Source organism: Gekko japonicus, unplaced genomic scaffold (genome assembly GCF_001447785.1).
Source record: "Gekko japonicus isolate JY-2015 unplaced genomic scaffold, Gekko_japonicus_V1.1 scaffold1768, whole genome shotgun sequence".
NCBI classification, from domain to species: domain Eukaryota; kingdom Metazoa; phylum Chordata; class Lepidosauria; order Squamata; family Gekkonidae; genus Gekko; species Gekko japonicus.
Window position 1 is genome coordinate 185,102 of NW_015170335.1, and position 11,766 is coordinate 196,867.

The window sequence follows — 11,766 nt, forward strand, 5'->3', positions numbered from 1 at the left end:
GGACTTCGGAGGCCGCGGGAGGTTCGAGTCGTGCCCGGCGGTGTTGAGGTTGAGCCTGCGGGTAACGCTGGGCGCGGAGGGGGCGGCTACGGAGGGTTGGACGTGTCAATTAATTTTAATGTCGACCCTTTATTAAAATAACAACAACGACGGAACAACCGCTCGGGGTTAAAACAGGGGCGCGGGGAAAGGAGCCGTTCGAATGGCCACCTCTGGGGCTCTTCCTTCCTCCCCCGCTCGTTCCTCTTCAGCTGTGTCTCGAACAGCAGCCTGGCAGGTGGACGTGTAACAGGTGGAGCTCTTTGGCTGTGGTTCCTGATCAGGAAGTCATTGGGGATGAGGAAGGAAGCGCTCGCAGGATTCTACGCTGTGGCTGAAGGAAAGGTCCCAGCTTTAAAAAGCCAGGAAAGGGACAGAGCCCTACGGGGAAAGGCTAAGGGCCCTGGGGATGTTTAGTTTGGAGAAGAGGAGATTGAGGTGGGCGTGGGACATGATTGCTCTCTTTAAATATCTGAAAGGCTGCCGTTTGGAGGAGGGCAAGGAGCTGTCCCAGTTGGCAGCAGAGGACAGGACCCAAAGCAACACGTTTAAATTACATGCAGGAAGGTATCAACTGGATATTAGGAAAACCTTTTTCATGGTCAGAGTGGTTCAAAGGTGGAATCAGCTGCCTAGGGAGGTGGCTAGCTCCCCTTCACTGGCAGCTTTCAAGAAGAGGCTGGAGGAATATTTTGTCAGAGATGCTCTAGGCTGGTCCTGCACTGGGCAGGGGGTTGGACTAGATGGCCTGTACGGCCCCTTCCAACTCTATGATTCTATCTTAAAATAGTTTGCTAAATAAGTAAAATTAGCTTGGCTTTCTCCTAACACATTTTTTTACTTGCACGATTGTGTGATTTGGGGGAGGGGGTAGGATGGACTCCATATTATTAATTCGTAGGCTTGTTAACCTTCACGTGGTAACTGGAGATCTCCCACTCGGGAGAGCTGATCTCCAGATGACCAAGATGAGTTCCCCTGGAGGCAATGGCTGCTTTGGAGGGTCGACTCCATGGCATCATACCCTAGTGGGGAACCCCACTGAAATCCTTCCCCAGACCCCATCCACCACCCCTCAAATCTCCAGGAATTTCTTAACCCAGAACTGGCAACCCTGTTAATTCTAGAGAAGTAAGACATGTTGGTCTGTAAAACTATAACAATAAAGCAGGGTTTCAGCATGAGCTTTCATGAGTCAGAGCTCATGCTGCTAACTCTAGGCTGGGAAATTCCTGGAGATGGAGGGGAAGAGCCTGGAGAGGGCAGAGTTTGGGAAGGGGAAGGACATCAGTGGGTATGATGCCATGGATTCGACTTTCCAAAGCAGCCCTTTTCTTCTGGGAAATCTCCAACCTGGAAGGTGGCAACTCAGAGTTCACTTCATCAAACACATTGGAGTTTACAAGGATGTCTTTAAAGGTGCCACTGGATTTGGGTTGAAGTTTAATCCCAGAAGGGTAGCTCCTGTTATTCTGTCACAGCTAAAATGAAGAAGAGTCTCATGGTAGACTCACTGCTTTTTATTCTGGTGTAGTCATTTAAAGGGTTCTAGTTCACAAAAACTTACTTAACTGCCCCTTTGATTTGTAAAAACTCAGTGACTAATAACAACTAGAGAAACGGGAGTCTTGTGGCACCGTTTTGCTCTACCACAATCTCTTGCAGGCTGGTGAGGTCTTGTCCACAAAAGCTTATTCAAGAATAAAAAGGGCTAGACTTTGAAGAGCAGTCACAAGACTCTTGTTTAGCTAAATATTATACCAATTTTTTGCACATCAAAGAACAATTAGAGGGGCTAGTTTAAAAAATATCAGTTTATATTAAGCTGGCAATTTATTGAGGTTGCATATTTTCCCTGTCTCGAATATCTAGTTAGCCAACAACAGGTTTTTAAAAAAAGGGGGGGAAACCACCCTTAAAATATCCAGTTAAAATAGCAAAACACATTCCTGTAGCTTGAATGAACTTGGCATATCAATGTGGTGAGAAATATAAGGAATGGCAGTACAAAAAAAATGCCTAATAAGAGAATTCCCCAGTGTATGGAATGCCGCTCTGACAAAGATTTTCTCAACTTGAATCATATTCACTCAGTGATATGTAGTACTCTCCTGTCTTTTTTCATGATCATTTTCTGCATTGCTTTTCTAGGGTTGCAGTCCTGTTCTGTGCACTTGGGAGAAAGTTGCACTGAAATTGGTTTAGTGCACGGCTATAGTTCTCTTAGGAGCAGAATGATCCTTCAAAGATTGCTGCCTGAAAAGGGGATTATCAAAAGTTGCTTGCTGGAAAGGCAGGCGGTCTTTACATTTTAAACCAAATATGCTTCGGTATGGAAGCATACCCCTGTTTGGAATGTAGATCTTCAGGCCTTGCACCATGTTCAGTCTGCCCTATATTTCCACACTGGTTGAATAGTTTCCTTCTGTAGCTGGGGTTGCCAGTTTTTCACAAATCCTGCTCCTGTGCCTCTAACAGTAGGCTTGATATGCAGGTATGAACAGATAATAATACTTGTTGCCTGCTCAGGAAAGCCTTACCTGTTGATATATATATGTGTGTGTGTGTGTGTTGCATTTTAAGTACAGCATCTGAAGCGGCAACTGCATCTGTGCCTCAGAAAGTGGAATTGTTTTGGTCTGCACAAAAGCTTGTGCTAGAATTTTTTTTTAGGTGCCTTTATGGTGCCATAACACTCTAGATTGTTTTCCTTTGTGCCTACTTCTGTTGTGTAGCAACTACAGTGTTGTATCAAAATATTAACAGCATTTCCAAAAGGTGTTTCTTTTAAACCGTTACACAGTGGGCTGGACCCAGCCAGCTGTTTCACCCAATCCTGCCCAATTCTTCTCCTTACTACAGGCATTGTCCCACATGGCTTTTATCTGGGCAGGTCCTGTGACCTCCAGCATAGCCTTTCTTGATGGTTAAAAGAAGGCTCCTCTTTCCTCTTCTGCCAGCTAAAGAACTAATTGGATCCTACCCAATAACTGACAATGTGGGTCCAGTTTACTTTGGCAGCAGCATCAGCACGCTTGGAAATAAAGGAGGAGACCTTGTCCAAATAGACTAACAGAAGTAAATCAATGAAAGTGTCAACTTGAATGTAAGATTGAATGTAAGAATCCTATATAGGATTTGTTCCTGAGGAAAGACCAGAGGTCTGGAACACTTAGATATCCAGAAGTGTTGACTGAAAGAGAGACACAGATTGGTTGAATTTGGAGCAGACCTTTTTTTGTGAATTTGGATAAGGATACAAGCCTGTTAGAGGGATATAGATTGAGAGAGTCTGAGGCAGACTGCTATGTGACGTTTTATCGACCTTTGTATCTTTTCTATGAAGGAATATGTTGTTGTACTTTATTACCAGACACTAAATGATGTTATGGCTTTAATCTAGTCTCATTTGTGGTTGTATTGTTCTGTGGGCATCTAGCACACGTCTGTATATATTTTTTCATACTAGACTAACATCAAGGGAAGGCCTTGGCCTTTGTGTCCAGTTGTTGGACCTCAAGGAACCAGTTGGCCACTGTGTGAGACAGGATGCTGGACTAGGTGGACCACTGGTCTGATCCCGCAGGGCTCTTCTTATGTTCTTAGAAGAAAATTCAGAAGAGGTGGCTTTATTTACTTAGATTTTAATTATTTTAACTGCTTCAGTTAATAAACATAAATAGAAGCTCGAAAATCCCTTTTCTCCATAAACACACTGTAAATACATAGATATTAACTAACTAAACTAATTCAGGCTGCAAACTTTCAATTGATGGAGACAAGCTTTGATCCATGTATTTAATTCATCTGAATTGTTGCAGAACAGTCAGCATAGTCATGTTTTTTGTGTCCCACACTTTATAGATAACAATTTCCATTTATTTGGAAACTGTTGGGTTTTCCAGTACCTTGCAAACACTAACCTTGCAATGGTCAACATATTTAACATCATTTTTAATACAGGATTGGTACTAAAACTGTGCAGCTCAAAAGGAAACTCCCTAATGCCCAGTATTCCGTATATCAAATATTAAGGTAAAAGATAAGGGATTATTTAGATCATTATACCCCACTTTTATTTATTTATTTATTTTTCTTCCCAGTAGCTGACAACCAGTGTTCCCTCTAAGCTGAATTAGTGTGAGCTAGCTCACAGTTGTTTAGCCTCCGGCTCACACATTTTTGTCTTAGCTCAGGAAGGATGGCTCCAGAGCAAACTAATTTATGCAGTAGCCAAATCGCTCGCTCACAACTTTGCCAGGAGTTTCCAGTAGGGCTGCCAAGTCCCCCTGGGGGGTGGGTAAACCCCCACTTTGGAGGCCCAATTTCCGCCGCCGTGGAATCGGGCCCCGGGGAGAACCCCACCCCGGCGTGCACTCTATGTTTTCCCCTCAGATGGCTGTGGGCCCGCCCCCAGCGTGCCCGGTGTCATCACGTCACCTCCGGCTGACGTGCATGCGGCGTGCGCGCGCACACAAGACCCCCGCTGCGGAGCAAAACAGACTTGGGAACCCTAGTTTACAAAGTAGAATTTTTGCTCACAAGACTTCACAGCTTGGAGGGAGCATCGCTTACAACAGCATTCTGCCCGCTTACATTTCATCCTCACAACAGCTATATGAGGTGGATCGGCTGAGAGAGAGAGGGTAACTGGCCCAAGATCACCCTGTGTGGGAATTTGAACTGGGGTTTCCCAGATCCTAGTCTGACACTCTTCCACTACACCATGCTGCTTGGTCAGTTGGTCACCTCTTTGCTATTGGACTGCGACACTAACAAACGGTTGTGTCTTGAAAGATGTTTACTGTTAGAAGCTTTAAGATCTTTCTGTATTTATAATTCTGACATTAATAAGCAGAAGAGACAGCTTTCATCTGGCTGAATTAAAATGGCAACTCTTTGCATCAAGTTGCAGCTTTTAGTATTGCACCATCATCTGCGTCTACTCTCTATGGATGTGGGTAGCAAAATTAATGCATTATTGAATACTAAAAAGCCACAAAGTCTAGATGAGAAACCATGTTTATTTTTTATTTTATTTTATATGTGATTTATATACCGCCCATGACCCCAATGGGTCTCAGAGCCGTTCACAGAGTACTACAACATAGTTGATACCTATCTAGGGCCACAATGCAGTGAGGGGAGGGGATATCCTACCAGCACCCTTTTTTCGGCATAGTCTTTCTTCTCCGGCAGCTTTGTTGTTTTTCCCGCGATCCGGATGGCTGTCGACCAGACTCGAGCAGTTGCAGCAAAAAACCCCAAAATGTGTGCGGTGTGAGCTTCCAAAAGCAAGTGTAAGTTTTATCAGAGGTATGACACCCACACAAGAGGTTATGTAGCAAGTTTACTTGTGTTCAGCAGAGAATAGAATTTAATCTACACTTTTATTGAATTGTTTTAAGGGTTGAGTCCTGTAGACATTTGCCTAGGAGTAAGACCCACTGAACTTGGTGAGGCTGACTTCTGAGTAACACATATGTTTCTGTAACAGTCCTGTGTTGCCTTGTGTTCAAAAATGACTTCCCTAGTCACACAATCCTCCATATTATAAAATAATTGGTCATAGATTATGATATTGCCTTAGTTGCAGTCACAATTGTTTTCAGATTTCTACTTTAATTTTTCTTTTTTGCATCAGGCTGTCAAGTCTTCACGAACTGACAGATCACTGTAATTTTGTAAATTGGCAATCATGAACGTCAATGACTTTGTGATACTCCCTGGTTCTAAGATGGGAATGTCTGTAAAACTGAAGGCAAAGTAAGTTCATTTCCTGTGATTTTCACTAAGAAGCTTTGATGTCTGTTGGCTTTCTGTATGCATCTTTAAAATATTGTTTATTTCTTCATTGCCACTAAAGCTTCAAGCTTGAAAGTACTTTCTTGGAAGTTAGTTCTGTTAAAATTGATGGAACTTCCTTCCAAGTTATGGTTTTTAGAGTTTGGGGTGCCAGTAACTTCTTTGTTAATGCTTTATAATGTCTCCTTATGCTCCTGAATCTCTTTAGCAGAAGGGGTGTAAATAAAAGTTACTGGAGCCACATTGTTCTCTTCCTTGGGCCCAGACTGCACATGTATAGTGGAAGATGCCATCAAGTCACAGTTGGTTTATGGGGACCCCGTAGGGCAGGGGTGCCGAACTCATTAGTTATGAGGGCCGGATCTGACATAAATGAGACCTTGTTGGGCCGGGCCATGTGTGTCATAAAATGTAATGCCGGGTAGGGGAGATATAAACTTTATAAAGGACACAAACAAAGGGTTTGTTTTTTTGCTTGAAATAAAAACATGCTCAAAACATTAGCACTCTTGCAATATTTCGTTTATTTAACAGTGTCTGGTAACCGACACCTCTTGCTCTGAATTATTGCATCAAAATGCCTGTGCTGTTGGAATCTTGAGTATGCCGTTCAGGTGTGTATCTGTAAGCTGCAAACCTACGATGACGCAGCAGCAGCAGAACTAGAAGAAGAAGCAGAAGACAGCCAGTTCCACTGCAGGCCTGATAGAAGCCGTCTGGGGGCCTGGTCCGGTCCCTGGGCCACATATTTGACACCCCTGTTCTAGAGGGTTCCAGCAAGTGTGTGCCCTGATTGGCTGTGCAAGGCAAGAGACATTCAGAGAGGGTTTGTCATTGTTCACCCGTGTGGTGTGACCCTGGATTTCCTCAATGGTCTCCCATCCAAGTGCTAGTCAGGGTTGACCCCATGTAGCTTCCAGGATTGAGCTAGCCTGGGCTTTCCAGCTCAGGGCATCAATGCCTAGACCGGTCTGTAAACACTGAAATATAACGTCTCTCTTTTCCTTCCTGCTTACAGGCATTTAATATGGAATAAGAAAGCCATATCTGAGCGCCGTGCCTTGTTCATGTATATGTTTAAATTTTATCTCTTCAGAAGTGTGCGAGAGTTGCAGTTGGAGAAGGTTCAGCTGGAACTTGACAATAAAGAAATGGAAAGCAAACTGCAGCAGCTTCAGTCAAACATGAGCAGAGAGAAGCTCGAGAGAGAGTAGGTGGCATTAAGAGTGGTGGTTCGGGTGAAGATGTTTTTATTGAGGGAACCAGCCATGGGAAAGCCAACTGAGGCAGCATGAGGCTTTGTTTTCCCTGAGTTCTTTCCCTTTCTTTATTCTGTACTCTTTTCCTGTTCTGCTGTACCTTGTGAACAAAAAGGACACATGGGCTGCACCCAGCAATGTGCCAACAGAACAAAAAGGAAAAAAACACACACCAGGTGATCGTCGATTGATTTATTATTGTACAAAGTCCCTATGCGTTTATTGTACAAAGTCCCTATGTGTTTTGCCATGCAGGCTTTGTAAGGGGGAATCAGAGCATTCACCTAATGCTGGGAGTGTCTACAGCAACTGGCAAAAGATATTGGCATTTTTTCCCCTTTTTGTTATGTTGGAACCTCTCCCTCCCTCTCTCTCTCTTCATGCTAGGGTCTGGGAGACCCAGGTTCAAATCACCAGTCTGCCATGGAAGCTCACTAAGTGATGCCCAGTCACATACTCTTAGCCTAACCTACCTCACTGAGTTGTTGTGAGAATAAAAAGGAGGGTGATGTGAAGTGCTTTGGTCCCTGCTGTGGAGAAAGGCAGGGTATACATGAAGAAAAGAAATAATATCGATGAAGCTGGGAGGTAAATTGAAGATTCCCTACCATGCAAGTGGGCCTGGCCCAGCAGCCAGTGTCACAGAACTGAGCCATAGTTTTCCTAGGTAGAGGCTGCTGGGGGGGGGAGTTGAAGATGGGGGGACAGATAAAGGTAGGTTGGCTGTTGTGTGGGAAAAAGAGAAAGGAAAAGGGGAGAGGCTGTGGGCTGCCAGGGAAGGGGATTGAAGATGAGATGCCTTCCCACCGCAAGTTCTTGTGGGTTCCCATTTGTTTAAATCTAATAGCAAAAATTCCAAGTGAGACAAAAATGCAGTTAGGCTGGGATCGTACAACGGTCGGTCGAAGGAACATGAACAATACATGCAAATGAATCTGTTTAAGGCAACAGGACAATCAGTGGCGCATGCAAATGCATCTGTTTAAGCAAGACAGTCAGTGTAGGAAAGAGTTTATCCCCTAAAGTCACCTCCTGAGCTGAACCATTACACCAGCAGCTTTGCTTCTTGTAGGTGAAAACCCACCTGAACAATTCTGCAGGTTTTGTGAATCAATAGAAGCATGGAGTCCTTCCTAGTAGCCTCAAGCAGACCATTCCACAGTGTAGGAGCCACCATACCTGGCTTACTGCTTGCCCAGGGACTAAGGGGCTTTTTGGAGAGAGTAACTAGGCAACAGTGACAACTGTTCAGGGCTCCTGCAAACTCTAGCAAGGGTTTTGAGTGCAGAGAAGGAGCCTCATGGGGAAGGCTGGGGTTCTTTTGCAGGACACCAGGCCTCTGGACAAACTTGGCTCTCTCTCCCAGCTCACTGGCTTGTTGTAAATGATTGGGGGGGGGGTGGCTTCATGGAGCTGGTAAGCTATACTTAGGAAACCAGTATTATGGTATCCACCCATTGATGCCCCTTTTGCTCTTCATGTCCTCTCTGTATAATGTGAGATACCTCCGTCCATACTGCTTTATTTATTTCAAAGGTTTATATCCCACTTCTCCACCACTGGGGTCTTCAAAGGCTTCACTGGAGATAGACTTCCAAATGTAGGCGTTCCATCCCTGGGGATGGGCTGGGGGGGGGGCACAGGAAAACACAGATGAATCCCGCCAGCTTTTCTGCTGGTACAAGGAGGTATTAGACACTCTCACCTTTGACCTTAACTCTCTGCAGCTCAGTCCCCTGTGACACGTCTCATGATCCCCATCAGAATGTTTTAGAAGGGCCAAAAGAGTCCCCTCCTCCCTTTTAGCCCAGCAGAAATTTGTTGAGATGCAACCCATTTTGTCTTGTGGACTGAAGCCTAGAGAAACCCCTGCCCAGAAACACCCTTTCTTGAACCGGTTTGGGAGCAGAGCGGGGGTGGGGGTGGGTGGGCAGTGACTTCTCCAGCAGGTGTCAGAGTTACTCTTGCCATGCAGTTCTTCCCACAGCCACTAGGCTTGGTGGCCGTTTCAGAGGGTAGCCGTGTTAGTCTGTAGCAGAAAAGTTAGATCCGAGTCCAGTAGCACCTTCAAGACCCACAAGATTTCCAGGGTCTATGAGCTTTCCAGAGTCCAAGCTCACTTTGTGAGACACAAGTAGAAATGGAGATCTCCGCATCTTTTTATCCCAGCCAGAAGGTGGGAGGGGTGTTAGTACCATGCCTATTGTAATCAGCTTGGATAGAGCTGAATGGAAATGCTTGGGGGCAGGAAATTAGCATCTGTAGTGTAGGGAGGGCTTCTAGTGTCCTGGCTCCACTGCTGGACCTCCTGATGGCACCTGGTATTTCTGGCCACTGTGTGACACAGAGTGTTGGACTGGATGGGCCTTTGGCCTGATCCAACACTGGCTTCTCTTATGTTCTTATGAGGTAAGAATCCTGTGTCCCTATTCAGTGGCCTACCATGGGGGTGGGGTCCCATTGTTCTGAACTTATGAATGAACTCTGAGCTTGATGGCTGTTTGAGTCTTCTCAAGGATGGAATTATTGTCTTCCCTCACTGATGTTGTTGCCTGTTCTTGCTGCATTGCCCATCTTTGGCCCCCCCAGAAGTTTCATTGTGTCTGTTGGGATTTGCAAGTTCTCTCTCTCTGTAGTGATGAAAGAATCTACTGTTTGTTTATGCATGTTGATGTCTTAGGTAGTTTAGCTTTAGAGACCCAGTGGGGAACCCTGTCCGTAGTTGCTGCCAGAGCAAGGTGACAAAATGCATAATTAGTTAGCATTGGGATTCTCCAGTCGGGTAATTGGAGGGGTGGACCACTTTGGGGGGGGGGATTGAACTACAGAGTAAGCATTGGGGTTCAGCTTTATTGCTCTTTGTCCTTCTTCTCTAGTTCGTCCTGACACAAGGTTTAGAATTCTCTAAGTAAAGATGTAGAATAGAGCAGCTAGACAGGATGATTTTCCTGTATTGTTTTGTTACTTTCAACTCCCAGTTTACCCTCCCTCATTAGTAAAGTATCTTTTTAAAAGCGAATACAAATGTTCTGCTGCATTTATTAACTCTGCATTTACACAGAAATCCCGAACAGTGTCATAGCCACCTTAAACCACAAGGAAGGCAGGGTATAAATGTTTTAATAAATAAACAGTATACCCATAAGTTTAGTGTGAAGTGTATTCACAAAACGTTTCTGCCATAAAACAAATAGCCTATGTTGTTTATTAGTGCTGACAGTATTATCACAGCCTTTCTCTGGGTTTGTTTACATATTCCAGGAGGCTATGAATGGGTGCCAGTCTTCTGTAAATACCTTCATGGCCCTAGTCCTACTGATCTGCAGTTGGATACTGGCCAGAAGTTTGTACATTAGATGCCAAGTCTTCCTGCAGCACTGCACAACAGATGCTTTCTTGCTGTGTTTCCAGTTTCTTCATTATGATCATTATGGCAGATGACAAGCTGATTTCCCGCTAATGCTTGCATGTGCTCCTAGGGAGTGGGATTGCATGTTCACTTGTAAGTTAGTAGGCACGCCAGTTGCTTCTCAGATGGCTGAACAGGGAGAGCTGATCTGAAACCAATAAGCAGGTTGCCTGTTCATCTGTGCGAGCAACTGTGATAGAAACGTCAGACACCACCCAGTGCGTATGTGGTTCCAGGCCTGTAGCCGGGATTTTGTGGCTTGTGGTGAGGCAAATTTTTCTCTGGTGGGGCTGAAGTTCTCAGTGCAGAGAGAAAAGCCAGGATTCTGACTCAGCTACTCTTCTCTGTCTGAGTCTTCTCAAGTTGTCTGTTCTACATAGGTGTTCTTATACTAGCGATCACCCTTAGCCTATTAACCATTTAGCCAAAAGAAAGCTGTTACCAAGATCGATCTCTAAATTGCAAGCTGTCAACCACTTTAGATGACAGTTCTCAGTTGCTACAAATTAATCACTCCTGCCAGCCTAAGCAACATTTCTGATAACAAGCTGGCAAGTGGGGGTGATGACTTCTATAGTCAAGAAAGCTTAGGCAGAAAAACTCTCTTAAAGGAGACCAGTTTCTTGACACAGAGTTGGAAGGGATCCTAGAGGTCACCTACTCCAACCCCCTTCCTCAGTGCTGTAATTAGTCAACTACAGCACCCCACTCTGCTTAAAAGAGTGCACACCTTTAAAAATGTTTAAAGATGATTGGGAGGAAAAATACAGGAGAAATTCTTGGGAGTCTGTGTGTTTAAGAAAGAGGGCAGAGCCCCCAAAATCCCGCCGTAGTTACCGGCCTATGTGATTCTGTCCTGTGCAAGCACATCACTTTTTAGGATTGCACGCTTTGCGCCTCCCCCCCTCCCCCCCATCAGCATTTTGATATCAGAATTCATTTTCAACCCCCCTCTCACTCACTGAAGTTCACTTTGTGTTCTCTTGGAGTTCTTCATTGTTCTTTTTTTAAGTAGTTATCTTTTAATAGAATCTTAGTCCTATATGAGGTTTAAGTGCATATGCATGCATTTACAGAAAACACAAGAAGGGTTGTAATTGTTCTGGGCTTGATAGAAACCATTTAGGAAGTCAAAATGTTCTGCAGACGAAGCAGAACCCTGAATATCTGTGATTCTTTTCATTTCAGTTCTTTATTAACCTTTCTGTATCTGTTTCCCTTTCTCACTAACGTGAATAATAATGCTAACTGTTC

General features: G+C 44.5%; 1 protein-coding gene across 1 annotated transcript in view; it reads left to right on the forward strand.

Annotated features, from left to right (window-relative positions):
* The first annotated feature begins 5,737 nt into the window (after positions 1-5,737).
* ZBBX (zinc finger, B-box domain containing) overlaps positions 5,738-11,766 on the forward strand; it is a 69,367-nt gene continuing 63,338 nt past the window's right edge. Inside the window, 2 exon segments of the mRNA XM_015418147.1 lie at positions 5,738-5,805; positions 6,941-7,054. Coding sequence (XP_015273633.1) covers positions 5,738-5,805; positions 6,941-7,054 — 182 coding nt within the window.